This window comes from Fundulus heteroclitus, chromosome 21 (assembly GCF_011125445.2).
Source record: "Fundulus heteroclitus isolate FHET01 chromosome 21, MU-UCD_Fhet_4.1, whole genome shotgun sequence".
Lineage (NCBI taxonomy): Eukaryota > Metazoa > Chordata > Actinopteri > Cyprinodontiformes > Fundulidae > Fundulus > Fundulus heteroclitus.
This window is the reverse complement of record NC_046381.1, coordinates 38080568-38101435: the sequence shown is the minus strand read 5'-3', so window position 1 is coordinate 38101435 and position 20868 is coordinate 38080568. Positions and strand designations below refer to the sequence as shown.

The 20868-nt window shown below is 49.6% G+C and overlaps 2 protein-coding genes across 7 annotated transcripts in view; both read right to left on the bottom strand.

Annotated features, from left to right (window-relative positions):
- sugct (succinyl-CoA:glutarate-CoA transferase) overlaps window positions 1–9487 on the bottom strand; it is a 50274-nt gene extending 40787 nt beyond the window's left edge. Inside the window, exons 1-9 of one of the 5 annotated variants that reach the window (XM_036125335.1) lie at window positions 9284–9487; window positions 8175–8226; window positions 8028–8101; window positions 7875–7960; window positions 7738–7788; window positions 4747–4867; window positions 4331–4422; window positions 4060–4203; window positions 2677–2772 (exon numbers count right to left, since the gene is read on the bottom strand). In XM_036125335.1, the coding sequence (XP_035981228.1) occupies window positions 2677–2772; window positions 4060–4203; window positions 4331–4422; window positions 4747–4867; window positions 7738–7788; window positions 7875–7960; window positions 8028–8101; window positions 8175–8226; window positions 9284–9416 (849 nt within the window). In that variant the 5' untranslated portion in view covers window positions 9417–9487. The remainder of the gene's footprint in view (window positions 1–2676; window positions 2773–4059; window positions 4204–4330; window positions 4423–4746; window positions 4868–7737; window positions 7789–7874; window positions 7961–8027; window positions 8102–8174; window positions 8227–9283) is intronic. The other 4 variants (XM_036125337.1, XM_036125339.1, XM_036125338.1 and 1 more) reach the window with 4 other exon arrangements.
- Window positions 9488–11123: 1636 nt separating this feature from the next.
- The window catches only part of acvr2ba (activin A receptor type 2Ba), a 15320-nt gene continuing 5575 nt past the window's right edge, over window positions 11124–20868 (bottom strand). The window contains exons 2-12 of one of the 2 annotated variants that reach the window (XR_004927382.1): window positions 20482–20689; window positions 18059–18165; window positions 16917–17065; window positions 16558–16701; window positions 16337–16480; window positions 15890–16038; window positions 15701–15815; window positions 15489–15627; window positions 13684–13814; window positions 12583–12875; window positions 11124–12413 (exon numbers count right to left, since the gene is read on the bottom strand). Coding sequence is in view for 1 of the 2 variants with exons in the window: in XM_036125168.1 (XP_035981061.1) it covers window positions 12675–12875; window positions 13684–13814; window positions 15489–15627; window positions 15701–15815; window positions 15890–16038; window positions 16337–16480; window positions 16558–16701; window positions 16917–17065; window positions 18059–18165; window positions 20482–20689 (1487 nt within the window). In the remaining variant the exon portion in view is untranslated. Of the gene's footprint in view, window positions 12414–12545; window positions 12876–13683; window positions 13815–15488; window positions 15628–15700; window positions 15816–15889; window positions 16039–16336; window positions 16481–16557; window positions 16702–16916; window positions 17066–18058; window positions 18166–20481; window positions 20690–20868 lie in introns of those variants that run through there. The other variant, XM_036125168.1, reaches the window with a different exon arrangement.

Genomic DNA, 20868 nt, shown 5'->3' with positions numbered 1-20868 from the left:
AGACAGAACCTCAGAGAGGAAGTGATGCGGGCCCAGCGGGGAAGCTTGTGCCCCCTGCTGGCAGAACATCACGGCCAAACCACACCGGACCGCTGAGGTTCTGCAGAACTTCTGGGCCCAGAATGTCCGCTTTAAAGGAGCCTCCCTGGTTCCGAGAACAGAGCGGCTGGCAGCAGACAGAACCGGCCCGGTTCCTAAAAGCTGGATGAAGGTCCAGTCCGACCCCATCGGCTTCTGACGGCCCAGAACCAGCCTGCTTCATCCATCCTGGGCCTTTCAGGATATTAGACAGAACCAGAAAGTCCAAACAACAGGTTCTGTCTAAATTCTGACGGGAATAAGAGTCAAACCGGACTGGTGGGACAGAACCTGAGCAGAAGTTCTTGTAGCCTCTGAACTTAACTGGGTCCATATGTTTTAGAACCGGTCCAGAACCGAAACGAGAGGAAACCTGCTCAGGAACCAAGAACAGGTTCCGGTCCTCTTCAGTCAAACGTGTGAACAGAACCTTCTGGACCTGTTTCCTGGATCCGTGAACCGGCTGAAGGTTCTGGTTCTGCTAACCTCTGGAGATCCGCTGCTGCAGCTGGATGATCAGCTCTCTGGTCTCACACCTGAAGATGTTCGGGTCGGTTCTGGTGGAGAGAAGCCCGGCCCGACCCATAACCTCCCTGTGGTTCTGAACCTCCTCTGCAGCGTCTCTGCTCAGATCGATTGTTCTGGATCTAAAGAGGAACCTGAAGCAGCCAAAGCTGCCCGTGGTTCTGGACCCACTGTCCCCCGGTCCACCTGTCGGGTCAGAACCGGCGGTCCGTCCCAGCAGACGCTACAGGAAGGTCCCTGAACGCACCGCGCCTCTGCGTCTCCTCTCTGACACGCTGGACGTCTCTCTCTGCAGCACCAGGAAACCCACAGAACCACTAATTCTGTTGTTTAGTCTGCCGGGCCCGCTTTCATGTGCCGGGCCTGGAGGGGGGGGGGGGGGGGGGGGGGGACCGCGGCATGCTGGGAACGGCGGTTCACACCGGGTTCAGGTCGGAGGGGTGGAGATGGAGACCACAAGAAAGGAGGAGCAGAACCAGGAGGAGTCAGGAAATGACACCTCCCTCTAATCCGGAGCAGAGCTGCAGAACCAGAACCAGAACCTCTCAGAGGTCAGGAATCTGAACCGGCACCTTCTCCCAGACATCTGGTGGTGTGACGCCTGCTTTCGTTTTAAACCGACCGCCTTCATCGGGTCCAGCAGAACCAGAACCTCAGAGAACCAGAACCTTATCAGCCCGTTTTCTCTGAGGAGGAAAATAAAACTCTCAGTCGGAACCATGCAGCCGCCTTTATGATAAGATTACGGGTCGGTTCTGGTTCCACCCGGGTACCACAGCCCCTCCAGCTTAATGCGGAGAACACAGAACCCACTGTTTAGTGTAGATCAGTACCGAACCGGGCCCGATTGGGCCAAAGAGAGTTCTGGGTTCTGATCCGTTACTAGATCTAAACAGGAAACAGAACCACTGCCTTTATCCTCAGCAGGTCAGATCACTGCAGCAGAAGTTCTGCTGTCTACCAGAACTCAACCCGACCAACACCAGAACACGGTTCTGCTAAAAACTCTGAGACTAGATGGAGCTCAGCCAGAAACTATTCACACCCTGACCTCCTCCAGTCACCCAGGACCTCAGCGGCCTTCACTGGTACTTCACCAGTACTTTACCGGTACTTTACTGGTACTTTACCAGTACTTCACCGGTACATTACTAGTACTTTACTGGTACTTTACCAGTACTTTACTGGTACTTTACCAGTACTTTACTGGTACTTTACTAGTACTTTGCTGGTACTTTACCAGTACTTTACTGGTACTTTACTAGTACTTTACTGGTACTTTACCAGTACTTTACTGGTACTTCACCAGTACTTCACTGGTACTTTACCGGTACTTTACCTGTACTTTACTGCTACTTTACTGGTACTTTACCAGTACTTTACTGGTACTTTACCGGTACTTTACTAGTACTTTACCGGTACTTTATCGGTACTTTACCAGTACTTTACTAGTACTTTACCAGTACTTTACCAGTACTTTACCAGTACTTTACCAGTACTTTACTAGTACATGACTGGTACTTTACTAGTACATGACTGGTACTTTACCAGTACTTTACTGGTACTTTACTAGTACATTACTGGTACTTTACCAGTACTTTACTGGTACTATGCTGGTACTATACTGGTACTATGCTGGTACTTTACTGGTACTTCACCGGTACCTTACCGGTACTTTACCGGTACTTTACTGGTACTTTACTGGTACTTTACCAGTACTTTAACTGGTACTTTACCGGTACTTTACTGGTACTTTACCAGTACTTTAACTGGTACTTTACCGGTACTTTACTGGTACTTTACCAGTACTTTACTGGTACTCTTACTGGTGGTTTGGACTCTGATCGGCGCTGGAGAGGAGATGGATGGAGCTAAATCCAGAACCTCCTGGAAGAATCCCTGGTGGAGCTGCAGGAGAAGGAGAGCTAAACATCTCCAGGGCTGAGAGTGTGAATACTTCTGGAAGGTTCTGTCGGTTTTGTTTTAACTACCAAGAACCAGAACTGATCTGCTGGTTCTGTCTAAGCTTTGGAGAGAGGGAACCTGAGCGGGGGTTCTGCAGAACCCGGTCACCTGGTACGGTACGATGCTCTCGTGGGCCGTCCCCCAGCGCTTGGCCTCCTTCCCCGCGTTCAGGTAGTTGGCGGCGATGTGGCTGATGCAGGACACCTGGAGAGACCAGAGGACATCAGAACCGAGCCGGCTCAAAGGTTCTGACCCGTCGGAGCTGGGCCAGAACCCTCCGTTTTCACACAAACAAGCTCCAATCAGCACATTTAATGCAGCAGAACTGAGCTGAGAAGTTCTGCCAACGTCTCCCAGAACATCCGCCGAGTCCAGAAGAAAACACCAGGAGGTTCTGACCCGGATATTTATCTTCCAGCACGTTCCTTCAGCTTTCCTGACCCCAACACGTGGATCCCAGCCAGAAGTTCTGCCGCTCAGCCTGATCTGATCCGGTTTTATGTTCTGATCCAGCTGAGAAGACGAGATATCTTTGAGTCCAGACCCAGAAGACGCCGGCCGTCAGAGATCCGAGGGTTCTTCAGGAACGGCGACCCGTCGGACCTCCGTCCGGGCTCAGATGACCACCGCTCCATCAGAACAGCTGATTGCTTCATGATGAGAACCTGTGTTTGTTGTCCTAGTTGTGCCGCGGTTCCTGGGCTGATGATGCAGGAACTGTGTGATTAAAGGATGACGATGAGGGGAGCTCGTTAACGGCACCATGAGGGAGCAGTCAGCGCGGAGCTCACCGGGTGGTTCTGTCCATCAGCACGCTGGTAACGAGCCAACATCTCTCTGTTTAAACTGCAGGAAGCCACAACAGAGGCTGAGATGATTCTCCACATGTGGAACCGGCTCTGAGTCATCATCACGGAGAAAAATGAGCTTCAGGCAGGAGATCTGAGCCCTAATCATCTCCACCAGCCGGTTCCGAGCAGCACAAACCCAACGCAGCTTCTCCGGGCCTCAGGTGGACTTTACCTTCCCCCCTTAAACCAGGAGAGAACCTGAGCCCAGGGCTTCAGAACATCTGGAGAACTGATCCAGAACCTTTTAAAGAACTACAGGAACTCGGTGAATGATTCCTGTGGTGCTAAAGTCCTGGACCAGGCCTACCGGGTCAAATAGCTCCTACAGGTTCTACCGTATTACTGGGCCGTGTTCCTGCAGAACATCAGAACTCCATCAGGCAGAACAAAGAGATCAGCGTTTCCTGGGAGGACGGGTTTGGTTCCCTGGGTCCAGAGCTCCTCCTGGTGAGCCGTCTGACGGCCTGAGAACTTGTTCCTCAACCTGAGGGCAGTGAGAACCCCCAAGTGTCTCTAAAGCAGCTGTCAGGCCTGCAGGGTGTCCTGACTCTACGCATCAAACGCAGCCCAGAGTCCAGATAGATGCTTTCAGGCTGAGACATCACAAACAGGAAGTGACATCACAAACAGGAAGTGTTACCTGAGAAGACAGCAGGTTGCAGTCGATGTGAACTCCTCTCCCCGTCTTGTGTCTCTGCAGCAGGGCGGCCATGATGGCGCCGTGTGCGTACAGCCCCGTCGCCAGGTCCGTCATGGCCACGCCCGGACGCACCGGCTCGCCGTCCTACCACAGCAGAGCATCATGGGAGTTCAGGCAGGTAAGACCCCAGTCAGACGGACCATTGTGTATAAATTGGGACCATTGTCCGGATTCTGACCCGATCAGAACCCAGAACTTAAAGCAGTCTGACCTCTGGGCCGGTGATGTGCATCATCCCAGACACCGCCGAGGCGATGGAGTCGTATCCTGGACTCTGACACTGAGGGCCCGTCTGTCCGTAACCTGATGGCACACACACCTGGATCAGTGAAGCCGGGCCTGGATGGGTCCAAAGAGTTCTGATGGAACCAGAACCAGCCGGGCTGCAGGATCCTGGGTGATTTAGACCTTTCCTCAGAACCACCAGGAGTTCCTGGGTCTGATCCTGGAACCTAAGCTGGTGAACATCAGCCGTTTAGGGAGTGATTTGGACCGGTTTGACCAGAACCACAGTGAACACCTGGAGATGGTTTAACATCAGGATGGCAGCAGACCACATGAACATCTCACTGGACCATCTCTAGACCTCAGAACCAGGACACAGACCGGGTCCAGGTGGGTCAGTACCTGATATGGAGCAGTAGACGAGCCGTGGATTCACTCTGCTGAGCTCAGCGTATCCTAAACCCATCTGAGGAAGTTTCCCCGGCAGGAAGTTCTCCACCAGGACGTCGGATACGGCTGCCAGCTGAAGACAGACACCATGAAGACAGCGTGGACGCAGCATGGACACATGGTGGACACATGGTGGACACAGCATGGACACAGTGTGGACACATAGTGGACACAGAGTGGACACATAGTGGACACAGAGTGGACACAACGTGGACACAGTGTGGACGCAGCGTGGACACAACGTGGACACAGCGTGGACACAGCATGGACACAGCATGGACACAGGGTGGACGCAGGGTGGACACAGCGTGGACACATAGTGGACACAGAGTGGACGCAGGGTGGACACAACATGGACACATGGACACAGCATGGACACAGCATGGACACATGGTGGACGCAGCATGGACACATGGTGGACACATGGTGGACACAGCGTGGACACAACGTGGACACAGCGTGGACACAGGGTGGACACAGCGTGGACACAGAGTGGACACAGGGTGGACACAGAGTGGACACAGTGTGGACGCAGCGTGGACGCAGCGTGGACGCAGCGTGGACACAACGTGGACACAGAGTGGACACAGAGTGGACACAGTGTGGACACATAGTGGACACAGAGTGGACACAGCATGGACACAGTGTGGACACAGTGTGGACACAGTGTGGACACATAGTGGACACATAGTGGACACATAGTGGACGCAGCGTGGACACAGCATGGACACAGAGTGGACACAGCATGGACACAGCATGGACACAGCTTGGACACAGTGTGGACACATAGTGGACACAGAGTGAACACAGTGTGGACACATAGTGGACACAGAGTGGACACAGCATGGACACAGCTTGGACACAGTGTGGACACATAGTGGACACAGCATGGACACAGAGTGGACACAGCATGGACACATAGTGGACACATAGTGGACACAGCGTGGACACAGCGTGGACACAGCGTGGACACATAGTGGACACATAGTGGACACAGCGTGGACACAGAGTGGACACAGCATGGACACAGCTTGGACACAGTGTGGACACAGCGTGGACACAGCGTGGACACAGCATGGACACATAGTGGACACAGAGTGGACACAGAGTGGACACATAGTGGACGCAGCGTGGACACAGCATGGACACAGAGTGGACACAGCATGGACACAGAGTGGACACATAGTGGACACATAGTGGACACAGCGTGGACACAGCTTGGACACAGTGTGGACACAGCGTGGACACAGAGTGGACACAGAGTGGACACAGCGTGGACACATAGTGGACACAGCATGGACACAGAGTGGACACAGCATGGACACAGAGTGGACACATAGTGGACACATAGTGGACGCAGCGTGGACACAGCATGGACACAGAGTGGACACAGCATGGACACAGAGTGGACACATAGTGGACACATAGTGGACACAGCGTGGACACAGTGTGGACACAGCGTGGACACATAGTGGACACATAGTGGACACAGCGTGGACACAGCGTGGACACATAGTGGACACATAGTGGACACAGCGTGGACACAGCATGGACACAGCGTGGACACATAGTGGACACAGCATGGACACAGAGTGGACACAGCATGGACACAGCTTGGACACAGTGTGGACACAGCGTGGACACATAGTGGACACAGAGTGGACGCAGAGTGGAAACAGCGTGGACACAGCTTGGACACAGTGTGGACACAGCTTGGACACAGTGTGGACACAGCATGGACACATAGTGGACACAGGGTGGACACATAGTGGACACAGCGTGGACACAGCGTGGACAAAGTGTGGACACAGCGTGGACACATAGTGGACACAGAGTGGACGCAGCATGGACACAGAGTGGACACAGCATGGACACAGCTTGGACACAGTGTGGACACAGCGTGGACACATAGTGGACACAGAGTGGACGCAGCGTGGACACAGCATGGACACAGCTTGGACACAGAGTGGACACAGCATGGACACATAGTGGACACAGAGTGGACACAGAGTGGACACATAGTGGACGCAGCGTGGACACAGCATGGACACATAGTGGACACAGAGTGGACACATAGTGGACGCAGCGTGGACACAGCATGGACACAGCTTGGACACAGTGTGGACACAGCGTGGACACATAGTGGACACATAGTGGACACAGCGTGGACACAGTGTGGACACAGCGTGGACACATAGTGGACACAGAGTGGACACATAGTGGACACATAGTGGACGCAGCGTGGACACAGCATGGACACAGAGTGGACACAGCGTGGACACAGTGTGGACACAGCGTGGACACATAGTGGACACAGAGTGGACACATAGTGGACGCAGCGTGGACACAGCATGGACACAGAGTGGACACAGCATGGACACAGAGTGGACACATAGTGGACACATAGTGGACACAGCGTGGACACAGCGTGGACACAGTGTGGACACATAGTGGACACAGCGTGGACACAGCGTGGACACATAGTGGACACATAGTGGACACATAGTGGACACAGCGTGGACACAGCATGGACACAGCGTGGACACATAGTGGACACATAGTGGACACATAGTGGACACAGCGTGGACACAGCGTGGACACAGCATGGACACAGCGTGGACACAGGGTGGACACAGCATGGACACAGCGTGGACACATAGTGGACACATAGTGGACACATAGTGGACACAGCGTGGACACAGCGTGGACACATAGTGGACACATAGTGGACACAGCGTGGACACAGCATGGACACAGGGTGGACACATGGTGGACACAGAGTGGACACAGCATGGACACAGCGTGGACACAGCATGGACACATGGTGGACACAGAGTGGACACAGCATGGACACAGAGTGGACACAACGTGGACACAACGTGGACACAGCGTGGACACAGCATGGACACAGCGTGGACAGAGACTTGCTGCTTCCTGACGTACCTGCTGGATGATCTCTGCTCCTCTCGCATGTTTCATGTCCACAGCGATGCTCTGAAACAGAACATTCAGAGTGTAGCAGCAGGAACTGATGGTTCTGGTTCTGTGTCCATCTCGGGCTGGTTGACTCCCAGGTTTACCTTCTTGTTGCGGTTGATGCTCAGGAAGTAGACGCTCTCCGAGGCAACAAACGGCGGACCCCAGGCTCTGGTGTCGTCCCCTCCACCTGGTGAACACGGCCAGCGTCAGGAACCAGCAGCTTCAGCCCAACAGAACCACTTCTAGGAGCTCACCTGGTCTCTCCACTTTGATCACCTCAGCTCCAAGGTCTCCAAGGATCATGGTGGCAAACGGACCCGCCAGAACTCTGGAAGAATTCAGACACACGTCAGCCTGAGAGTCCAGGTGGAGAGGAGACAGAACCAGCCTGCAGAACTCACCTGGTCAGATCCAGAACTCTGACGCCCTCTAGTGGCCGAGGAGCTCCTGCAGCTGATAGGAAGACAGCAGAGTTCAGAGGTTCTATCAGAACCCTGAGTTCTAACAGAACAGCAGCGCTGAAAACATTTCAGCCACATTTAGAACCTCAGAGAGAAGGAACCAGCTCTACTGATATAGATTAAGTCCAGGTCGCTAATTCAAGTTTAAGATTATGAGGATCTAAATGTTCCACTTCAGCTAAAAACCTTTCATACTGCTGGAAAACTTTAATGCATTTCATGCTGAGAATTTCCCAGATATTCAGACAAACTATAATGTGTTGTTTAAATAAATTATTTAGATTTGTTCACATTGTGGAGGAAAAACTATAAGAATTACTGAACAACAGGTTTTACTGCCTGATGAATCCTGCAAAGAGCTGTAGTTGTTGTAATTATTATTATTATTAGTAGTAGTAGTAGTAGTAGTAGTAGTGGTAGTAGTAGTAGTATCAATATGAAGATTATTATTATTATACCAGATAGAAACGGCACAACTTTATTGATGTAGCTGACAACAGAAAAAATGTTGAAAGGTTTTGCAGTCTTACATTTAATTTTTTTTTTTTGTTGTTTTTTGACCAAATAAATTCCTGAATAAAAACTACGGTTTCTGAACTAAAGTTAATATTTTAATATATTAAGTAAAATAAGGCCAGTAAAGCAGATCTCTGTTCTGTCTTGTTTTATTTTGTGAATATTATGTGGGGGGAGTTGTCCAAATAGAGCACTAAAAGGAACATAGACTGTGTATAAAATTAGTTGAAGGTAACCTTTTGTTGTTTGTTTTTATTTCTCTTAGCTGGTTTCCTAGGAAACCCTGCCTTTCCCAATATGGCGGAGGCGCTGACGTATTGCGTCTAGAAGCATTGAAGCTAACCTTTAGCAGGTCATTAGCAGCAGTTTAATGGGACACAGAGACGGCCAAGTCATTACATAAAGTATGAAACATGTTCTGGTTCTGATCCAGCCGGGATATGTTCTGGTTCTGATCCCGGTCCAGATGATCTGACTGATACCGGAACAGAGCTGCTAACATTAGCCTGCTAGCTGCAGCCACGGAGCAGTACCTGTGTTTGTATCCGAGCTCCACTGCCTGCATCCCGGACACCTCAAAGCCCGGTTCCCCTGTAGCAGAACTCTGGAACCCGAACGATACCGAGCCCAGAGGAAGCTGTTTAGAACCCTGAAAGTACCAGACATCTTCTAAAGCTGTTAGCATCAGCGCAAAACGCCACTCTACTTCCTGTTACAGACTTTCAAAGTAAAAGCAGATAAAGGGTTTAAATACAGCGACAGCTTAATTTTTTTGGTCTTTAGCTCAATGTTTCCTTTAAACTGGTTCTGATGGGTCCGCCCTCCTCTCTGAGCCGAACCCAGACGGATCACAGGCTGTTTATCAGAGTTTTATCAGAACCACTTCAAAGTTCACTCAGATAAAACCTGGTGATTCCAGATCAAAGATTAACTTCTTTAAGCCTTCAGAGATAAGTCGATAACATCTCCTGTAATAACTTCATATGTGGACAGTAGTCCAGGTAGCATTCACATCCAGCAGATCTCAGGCTCAGATGTTCTTCATAAGCTGCAGAACATGACTGGACCTTCTGCTGGAGGTGGAGATCTTTGCAGAGGAGAGAAGCTGAGCTGTCCTGGTGATCCAGAGGTTGAAGCTGCAGCAGTTTGAGTTTAAAGAGACTCTGACTGGGTGACGTCTGACCTTAGAGATCGGGTTCTGTTCATCTGATCGGGTCATTTAGTGCCTGGTGTCGTTTATCTGGACCAATGAGGAAGAACTGAAAGCCAAGCTGCACTTAGCGGCTCCATGAAGTTCTGATCTGACCTGTGAGTGTTTGTCCACATGCTGGGTTAGATCTTAGATCATCCATCAGGATCTCAGTCTGTGGGATCTGCTGAGATGATCGGAGTTTAACATGATGATCAGAACCAGAATCAGCCTCAGAGACTCGCTGCACATTTATATTTCAACTCTTTGTTTGGACCAAAGCTGTCTGGATGAAACCTGACTGGAGTTTTTCTAAAAACATCCGACCTGCTATGTCTTACTGTATCTTTGCTGTCCTAACGTTTGTTGTTTTCTTCTTTCTTTAATAAATGCTGACTGAGTGAAAACCAATGATCTCATTATTAATGGAGAACGTATGATTTAGTTTACGGCCTCGGTCTCTAGCAGCCGTCTGCACAGAGAGAAAACCTAACATCTGATTTCTGGTTCCTGAGTGGAACTTTGTCCTGGTTGTGGTTAAAGTGACCAGAGTTCTGCTCTGCTTGTTCTCCTACTGCTAGAAGAAACTTGTGAGCAGAACCTGGTTCCACCGGGAGCCCAGAGAACCCGTCACACATGAAAATACGTTCTCTCTAGATTGATGGAACCTCTCTAGCATCTAGCTGCAGGTGTTTAGATCCTCCATGTTGGATCTTCTCGTTAACTCGTTAAAATAAATCTGACGTGTGTTTCACCATCAAATAAAACATTTAATGTGTGGTTTGATGCCAGCTGCTTCATTTATTATAAATAAGCAAAAATAAACAGAAAACATTTTTTAATCTAAAATCTGAACTTCTGAGCCAGCTGTGACTGTAAAACGTTTCCTGTCCCTCCTAAAACAACTGGGGTCCAAACCGACCCGCTTCATGGAGAGCATAGAACCAGGAGCGTAGAACCGGTACTGCCGGGACAGAAGGTCCAGTCCACAGGTTCTGATCCACACCCTCAGCTAACCGGTTCTGGACCGGGTCTGATCCTGAAATGGTTCGGCTCCTTTCACTGAACAGAACCTGAGGATGATTCTGAGTCCGTTTGGACCCGTTTGAAGGAAACGTCACATTTAGGAAAAGAAATCAGGGATTTTCTGGATGAAATCAGAGCAGAAATAAAAACAGAGTCTGTTTAAAATCATGAGATTATTTATTATAGAAAACATTCATCTGAACTAAAACTACAGAACCGGTGCCGGCACTGAGGGTAGAAACGGGTTTGGGTTTATTCAGAACCAGCGGCTGCTCCAGAACAAACATCTGGTTCTGATAAGAGCTCCTCTTCTGGAGATCTTCTCTACGAACATCTAGATCTTCCAGAAATCTGTCATCTAATCACCGTCTGGAAGCTTCTAGCTCCACAGCAGCATGGAAAAGGCTTTTATTTTGTTAAACGCTGCTCCTTCCTGTCAGCCTGAACTTCCTCCAACATCTGGAAAGACAAAGATGGTGTTTCACAGCCATGGAAACCAGTTTGGTTCTGAGACATGTGGGAGGAGGTCTGGTTCTGGTGGAGATGGCTCAGACCTCCTCCAGCTGGACCTTCAGGATGGGTTCTGGCTCCTCAGAGGAGCGACAGGGACCAGGAAGCATCGTTCAGTAGAAGCTGTGTGAGACATGTAATAAGCAGCAGGGTGAAGATGGAGGAGGTCTCCTGAGACGTCTCTGCTGCATTGAGGTGGTGGTGTTGCTTCCATCCAGGGTTCCTCCACCAGAGGAACCCGGCCAACAGCAGGTGGCGCCGCTGGTCCTGGATGAGGAGGAAGAGACAAAGTCCAGCAGCAGCCCGGTCCCAGGCAGCAGAACCAGGACCGTTCTGCAGGTCAGGTGTCCGTCCGTCTTTTCCTGATTTCCATCAAGCTGCTTGAAGAGGCCAGCCACCAGGTGGCGCTGTAGGAGGGACCCCCAGGTAAAAAGGAAGGCAGAGGAATGAGCCAATCAGCAGGTCAGGATAAAACGTCATGTGACTGACGCACAGTTTGCACCGTTTTAAAGGAAAAGGGTTCTGGTTGCAGCACCTTTCTAAGCCCCGCCCACTAGAGGTTTACCAGCCACGCCCCCTGCTGACACCTGTGGTCCAGGCTACCTGAGGAGTTGTGTTTCTGATTGGCTGAGCTCCATCATCCAATCAGAATGTCAGCCTTAACGCAGAGCAGCTGGTTGGTTTTCCTTCTGACATCACTTCCTGTTTCTGTCTTCCAGGATTCAACCCGTCTGATCCGAAGGTTTTCTGAGGTCAGGATGAGGTCATGTGACCCAATAAAAACAAAATCCGTTAAAAACATCTGAGAACGTAAGCTTTAAGGTTCTTCACGTTCCTACGAAGGTTCTGCAGCATTTCAGAGACGACATTCGCAGGTCGTGAGATCCCCTCTGGAACCTGGAGCAGAAGAACTGAGGTACCAGGAGGACTTGGAGTTCCTGGAGGTCCAGGAGGTCCAGGAGGTACCAGGAGGTACCAGGAGGTCCTGAAGGTACCAGGAGTTCCTGGAGGTACCAGGAGTTCCAGGAGGTCCAGGAGGTACCAGGAGGACTTTGAGTTCCTGGAGGTACCAGGAGGTCCAGGAGGTCCTGGAGGTCCAGGAGGTACCAGGAGGTCCAGGAGCATTCACCGAGTCGGAGCTGAAGGTGGGTGGAGTGCTGAGAGGAACAGGTCCAGGAGGCCTGCAGGAGGCGTGCTCCTCAGATGCTGGACTCCTTCGGCAGCAGCTCCACGTTGGTTACCACGGTGATGGCTGTGATGGCGTCAGAGGTAGGAGGAGCATCGTTGGCGCCGTGGCGGCGGATCTGGGAGATCCTCTCCTCCACGCAGCCGGCCGACAGGCGCGCCTCGGCGTCGTGGTCCCAGCACTCCTCCACGGTCTCACAGATCTGAGCCAGACCCTGCAGGCAGAAGGTCCAGATGTCAGAACACCACAGAACCGACACCAGAACCACATCTTTATTCTGGAGCTGAAAAAGAAATCAAGATGCAGGAAGGCCCGGTTTCTCCGGCGGGTCCAATAAACTTTAGTTCTTCATGTTTGGATCAGTTTTTTCTGCCTTACAGATCGGGTTTAGTTCTGGTGGTGCTGGAAGGGCGGATGTCCAGGGCACCAGAACCACCCATCAGAACCATCTTTGTATAATAAGACACATTTCCCTCCATTCATATTACAAATAGCGTTCCTACACTGCAAAAAGGAACCAGAGGAGTAAAATCTGCTTTTGTCCTTGATTTGAGCAGCAAAATAAGATTATCTGCCAATAAAATGAGTTTTTTACCCCTAAAATAAGATAATTAGATATTCTGCATGTGAAATAAGATGATGTTCTTATTTTAAGTGAAAACAAACAAACAGATTTGACTTATTTTTAGTTCTCTTTTTGCAGTGTAATGAAAATCCATCGGTAAAAAGCCTCAGTTTGTCCACCGGTTCTCCAACCTCAGAACATCTGATCTGGAACCAGCAGCTACATTACTGCTCGCTGGTTCTGATCATTTCCACTGGACCTCTGCAGCTTATCCCGGTCATCATCAGAACTTCTGTTAACGAGGAGGAACCGTTACAAGAAGATGATCTGCTTAGATGTTGGCAGAACTTTCCAAAGCTCGGAGGATTCTCTGGTTCTGAGACAGACTGGTTCTGAACAGCGCCGCCCTGCTGGGCCTGAGAACGGGTCCAATCGGACCTGAGCTGGAGGAACTCACGCTGTGCTTGAGCCAGAGCTCTTTGATGGCCGGCCTCATCTTCTTGTGGACCACGACCTCCTGCAGGTCCTCCAGGGACGGATGCTGGCCCACCTCCTCCTCAAACGGCAGCAGGTACTGATCCAGCGGGCCTGGAGACACACAGAACTCCTCAGAACACAAGGTTCTAGCCTCTGGGCTGCCAGGTCCAGTCCTCCTGAGGGAACCACGTCTGTAAGCTCAGTTCTGACCCACAACGGGTCTGGACCTCAGAACCACAGAAGAAAAGGTTCTCCTCCAGAGGGCTGCCTGAATACTGACTCATAAACCAATTAAGAACCAGAACCAGAATTAACGGGTTGGTTGGATTAGTAAGAACAAAAATAACTAGAAAAAGGAATTCACTGATTTCTTTTTTATTATTATTAAAGTAAAATAAACTGAATAATTTAAATTGGATCAAAAGTTAGTGGTTTAAACTGGGTCCACTAAATGTTTACATGAATTATATTAAAAACAATAAAACGTGTCCACTAAAATTAAATTAAAAAAATATTTGATTAAGTTGTTTTAATCAAGAAAATTCAACAAAATTAATAAAATATTGATTTGACATGAACTCATCAGAAATTAATTAAATAAAAAGATAATGAGAATTATTATGAATCAGAACATGATGATTAGAAAAAGCAAACTGAACAAAAATGGATGAAAACACATTAAACAGTTTAACTGCGAGGATAATAATTAAAATAATTTTAAACTGACCCGCTTCACATGAAACATCCTGAAGACAATTAAATTAAACTATGATGAATGAAATGATGATAAATCAGAATGAATTGAAATAAATTTAATTAAACTATGATGACAAATCAGACTGAAGCAGAATAAATAATTAAATTAAACTGATAATAAATCAGAATGAAGCAGACTAAATAATTTAATTAAACTATGATGAATGAAATGATGATAAATCAGAATGAATTGGAATAAATTAAATTAAACTATAATCATAAATCAGACTGAAACAGAATAAAATAATTAAATTAAACTATGATGAATGAAATGATGATGATAAATCAGAATGAATTGGAATAAATTAAATTAAACTATGATCATAAATCAGACTGAAACAGAATAAAATTATTAAATTAAACTATGATGAATAAAATGATGATAAATCAGAATGAATTGGAATAATTTAAATTAAACTATGATGATAAATCAGACTGTGGCGGAATAAATAATTAAATTATGATGAATGAAATGATTATAAATCAGAATGAAGCAGAATAAATAATTAAATTTAACTTTGATGACGAATCAGAATGAAGCAGACTAAATAATTAAATTAAACTATGATGATAAATCAGACTGTGGCGGAATAAATTAATTAAATTAAACTATGATGAATCAAATGATGATAAATCAGAATGAATTGGAATAAATTAAATTAAACTATGATCATAAATCAGACTGAAACAGAATAAATTAATTAAATTAAACTATAATGAAACTATGATGATAAATCAGAATGAATTGGAATAATTTAAATTAAACTATGATGATAAATCAGACTGTGGCGGAATAAATAATTAAACTATGATGAATGAAATGATGATTATAAATCAGAATGAAGCAGACTAAATAATTAAATGAAACTATGATGATAAATCAGACTGTGGCGGAATAAATTAATTAAATTAAACTATGATGAATGAAACTATGATGATAAATCAGACTGTGGCGGAATAAAGCAGTCAGCCTGGACCCTCTGGCGCCCCCCGTGGCGGCGGCGTGAACTGCAGGGGGCGGAGCCTCACCGTCGGCGGCCCGGCAGCGGCTCACCACCTCCCACAGCACCAGCCCCACGGCGTACATGTCGATCCGCAGGAAGGCGTCTCTCTGGAAGTTGATGGCGCCCTCCAGCACCTCCGGAGCCATGTAGCGCCTGGTGCCCACCTGCACACGGACCACAGGTGTGTCACGGTCAGCGGCGGCACCCGGGGCTCACCTGCGGGCCCGCCCAGCTCACCTGTCCGTGGGTCTCTCCGGGCGGCTCCCCCGGCTGGAAGCACACGGCCAGGCCGAAGTCGGCGATGACGGCGGTGAGGTCGGAGCGCAGGATGATGTTCTTACTCTTAAAGTCCCTGAGGAGCAGAGGAACAGAACCCATCAGAACACATCGGTGCTGGTTCTGCTGGATTCTGGTGGCGTTCTGGACCTGTGGGCGATGGCGGGCTTGTGTTTGTCTCCTCTCAGGTGGGGGATGTCCTCGTGAAGGTACGCCAGGCCGCGGGCCATGGACTCGGCGATGTGGCACAGCTCGGCCCAGCTCACCACGTTCCCCTTCAGGAAGTCCGACAGAGAACCCTGCAGACACAGAGACCCTCTGAAAATGGACCGAGACCCAGCGGGGCGTCCAGAACCGGCTCATCGGACCTGTGGGAGCTCGGGTCAGCTCGTTACACGCCTGACTTCAGTGGGAGGAGTTATAGAATCATTAATGTGAGCTAAACCACTGATTTAAGGCTGGAATCCACCCAGGCGGAACCATGATGGACCCTGGTTGGGTGGTACCAGGTCCAACCGCCTCCCCGTGGGACTGTTCTCCGTGCCTGAGCGCAGCAGAACCCCCGGACCTCGGCGGGTTCTGGTTCTGCCTCCTCACCCTCTCGTGGAACTCGCTGATGAGCCACAGCTCGGCCTCGGAGGAACCGCCCCGCCGCTCCGCAGCGATGAACCTCAGGATGTTCTCGTGCCGCATCCCCGGCGTCAGGAACACGTCCCTCTCGTTCTGCCAGGACTCCTTGTTCTGTCCAGAGGAGAACCGGGAGACGTCAGAAGGTTCTGGCGCCGGCCGTGCTCACGGACGGAGGTTCAGACCCGCACCTGGATGGGGAAGACCTTCACGGCCACGTACTCGTTGAGGACCTGGCCCTTCCACACGCAGCCGAAGCGCCCCATGGCCTTCACCTCCAGCAGCTGCAGCGGCTTCAGGCTCAGCGGGGGGGAGCCGGGCGCCGGACCCGGGTCCTGGAGGACAGAACCAGAACCAGAACCAGAGCGTTTATTAGGCAAATATTCAGAGAACACAGGATCCGCCTGAGGACGCGCCGCAGCAACAGGAGCCACCAGGGGGCGTTCTGACAGACCCAGAACCATCAGAACCATCAGAACCATCAGAACCATCAGAACCATCAGAATCATCAGAACCATCAGAACCATCAGAACCATGTGGGGCGCCGCACCTCGCTGATGTCCACGTGTCCGTAGGGAGGCTTGCGGTGCCGGTACATCCAGACGGCGATGAGCAGAACCACGGACAGCATGGTGGCCGGAGAGAGGCAGTAGATGACCACGTTCAAGGCGTCCACGCCGCCGGGCGGCGCCGCCACCGCTGGAAGACAAGACATCAGCTTTCAGACGCAGGAGAAACCCGCAGCATCACACCTTCATGGTTCCACTGCTGTACAGGCTAGGACACGTTCCAACGCCTGGGAAATGGCTCTTTAGGTCAACGATGAGGTTAGAAAGCTCAGGAAAGGTGGTCTTCATCATCAGCAGATCCTCCATCATCTTCAGCCAAGATGATGGAGGATCTGCTGACTGGCTGCAAACATGCGGCCTCTGGTCAGATGGATCAGTTCTCCAGCGGCACCAGCAGATGTTCTAGAGCAACATCTGCTGCCTTCAGGACCACATCTTCTCCAGGAACTTCCATGGACATCACCAAGACCAAGGGAAGACCTGACTGCAGAAGAAGATGGTCCTGAACCCAACAGCAACTGTTAAAGAACTTGGATGGGCCGAAAAACTCCAACCAGAACCGCCTCCAGGCTTAGATCTAGAACAAGCTCTTGAAGACCAAGAACACAGCCCAGAGGAACGCCAACGAATATTTTCTGTTTGCTACACATGAAGTTCTGAGTACAGTCGGGTTTGGATGTTTCGGGGAAAAGAAAGTTGGAAAAGGTTCAGCAAAACTTCTTTTCTAGAACGGCTTTTCTAGAACGTCTTTTCTAGAACGTTCTACAGGATGAAACCAAATTTAATCAGAGGAGGCAAACATGTCGGTAAATAATCCTTCCAGGCTCCAGTCAGACTCAGACTGAGGAACCGTCGGGGAACCGGACACAGGGACCAAGTCTGGTTTCATGTGGTCCTGCAGGTGAAGCTCATGTTCTGCAACTCTCACTGAAACCCCCACTAAATCAGGAACCCACTGAGCGGGGGAACCTTTCGGTTCTTCCAGGCTGGAGACGTTCTCAGGACATTCAAGAACCTGCAGCTGAGGATGAAACTGACGCCATTCCTCTGACTTCATCTGTCTGTTCGTACCATCCAGACCGAAAACACTCCCCGTACCAGAACCGCTGGGAGGCAGACTCACCTGGACCACCGACACCTGGCAGGTGGGTGAACCTCTCATTGCAGAAGTTTCCTTCACAGCAGCAGAAGAAGATCTCGGGACTTTCCTCCGTCGCCACACAGTCCTGCCTGGAGGAGACGAGCGGAAAGCTAGTCAGCAAAATCACCCGTTATCTTCCAGAGGTGATCGATCAATTAACCAATTAATTAACTCATTAATTGGCTAATTAATTAATTAGCAGCAGCTCACAGAACAGACTGGTCTCCAGAACCACCACCACTCTGGACTGGGCTTCTCAGCTGGCAGAGAACATTACAATGGTATCTGGTGTTCTGGTGAGACCGGTTCTACTGTCTAAGAGGCGTTTTTGCACCAGGTGAGCTGCCGGTGGTCACAGTGATACTCTCATGGTATCCTCTGAGGAGGAGAGCTGGAGGAGGAGAACATCTCAGCAGGGCAGCTGAGCTCCACTCCCCACTGGAACCAGTCCATGCAGGAGGACAGGGGTCTCCACCGCCAGTCTGCAGGGGCTTTTAGACGAGTTTCAGCTTTAACTCACCTGAAGCTCACAATCGGGTCACAGGTAGAACCTTTCAACACCAGGCTTAAAACTACCTCTATAGTTATGCTGCTATAGGCCTAGGCTGCTGGAGGACATCAAGGTCTATTTCTCTCTCTCTGCTGAGTTCTCCTACTGCTCTCCAATCTGCATTGTTTGTTGTTATTTCAGCTTTTAACTTTTTGTTAAACATTTTTCTCTTCATAGAAGGTACACCTGGTCTGGTGTTCTGTTAGCTGTGACATCATCAGGGGAGGCAGATCATCCTCTGTTACCATCTAACATAGAAAGTACTCCTGGGTCAATGTGAGCTTCTGTGCTTTCTGTGTCTCTGCTCTGTCTTCTCTAACATAGAAAGTACTCCTGGGTCAATGTGAGCTTCTGTGCTTTCTGTGTCTCTGCTCTGTCTTCTCTGACATAGAAAGTACTCCTGGGTCAATGTGAGCTTCTGTGCTTTCTGTGTCTCTGCTCTGTCTTCTCTGACATAGAAAGTACTCCTGGGTCAATGTGAGCTTCTGTACTTTCTGTGTCTCTGCTCTGTCTTCTCTGACATAGAAAGTACTCCTGGGTCAATGTGAGCTTCTGTACTTTCTGTGTCTCTGCTCTGTCTTCTCTAACATAGAAAGTACTCCTGGGTCAATGTGAGCTTCTGTGCTTTCTGTGTCTCTGCTCTGTCTTCTCTGACATAGAAAGTACTCCTGGGTCAATGTGAGCTTCTGTGCTTTCTGTGTCTCTGCTCTGTCTTCTCTGACATAGAAAGTACTCCTGGGTCAATGTGAGCTTCTGTACTTTCTGTGTCTCTGCTCTGTCTTCTCTAACATAGAAAGTACTCCTGGGTCAATGTGAGCTTCTGTGCTTTCTGTGTCTCTGCTCTGTCTTCTCTGACATAGAAAGTACTCCTGGGTCAATGTGAGCTTCTGTACTTTCTGTGTCTCTGCTCTGTCTTCTCTGACATAGAAAGTACTCCTGGGTCAATGTGAGCTTCTGTGCTTTCTGTGTCTCTGCTCTGTCTTCTCTAACATAGAAAGTACTCCTAGGTCAATGTGAGCTTCTGAGCTTTCTGTGTCTCTGTTCTGTCTTCTCTAACATAGAAAGTACTCCTGGATCAATGTGAGCTTCTGAGCTTTCTGTGTCTCTGCTCTGTCTTCTCTAACATAGAAAGTACTCCTGGGTCAATGTGAGCTTCTGTGCTTTCTGTGTCTCTGCTCTGTCTTCTCTAACATAGAAAGTACTCCTGGCTCAATGTGAGCTTCTGTGCTTTCTGTGTCTCTGCTCTGTCTTCTCTAACATAGAAAGTACTCCTGGGTCAATGTGAGCTTCTGTGCTTTCTGTGTCTCTGCTCTGTCTTCTCTGACATAGAAAGTACTCCTGGGTCAATGTGAGCTTCTGTACTTTCTGTGTCTCTGCTCTGTCTTCTCTAACATAGAAAGTACTCCTGGGTCAATGTGAGCTTCTGTGCTTTCTGTGTCTCTGCTCTGTCTTCTCTGACATAGAAAGTACTCCTGGGTCAATGTGAGCTTCTGTACTTTCTGTGTCTCTGCTCTGTCTTCTCTGACATAGAAAGTACTCCTGGGTCAATGTGAGCTTCTGTGCTTTCTGTGTCTCTGCTCTGTCTTCTCTGACATAGAAAGTACTCCTGGGTCAATGTGAGCTTCTGAGCTTTCTGTGTCTCTGCTCTGTCTTCTCTAACATAGAAAGTACTCCTGGATCAATGTGAGCTTCTGAGCTTTCTGTGTCTCTGCTCTGTCTTCTCTAAGCCCCAGTGGGTGGAGGCAGATGAGCGTTCACACTGAGCCTGGTTCTGGTTCTGCTGGAGGTTCTCCTCCCTGTTAAAGGGGAGTTTTCCTCTCCACTGTCGCCTCATGCATGCTCAGTGTGTGCGTACCGGTCGTAGCAGTTGAAGTCGTCCAGCCAGCATCCTTTCTTCACCAGCTCGATGGACCCGGAGCTGTTCCTCCAGGAGGCGTAGCAGTGCGAGCGTTTGTCGGCCTCGCCCTCGCACCGCTCCACTCCGCTCTGGTTGGTCTTCTCCATCTCGTAGTTCACGTTGTAGTACTGACACTCTCTGGTGACCGCCCCCCCGCGGCTCGAGCCTGCAGCACAGAGTCACAGAGTCAGCGGCGCCTGGATGTGTCAGGGTGGAGGTTCTGACCCAGTTCTGGTCCGGCTGCTTGATTCTGATGAAGCTGCAGAACCCCAGCAGAGATGGGACGCCGCAGGAATCATCTGGTTTCCTCAGAACCACTTGGACCAAACTGGGCCTGACAGCACA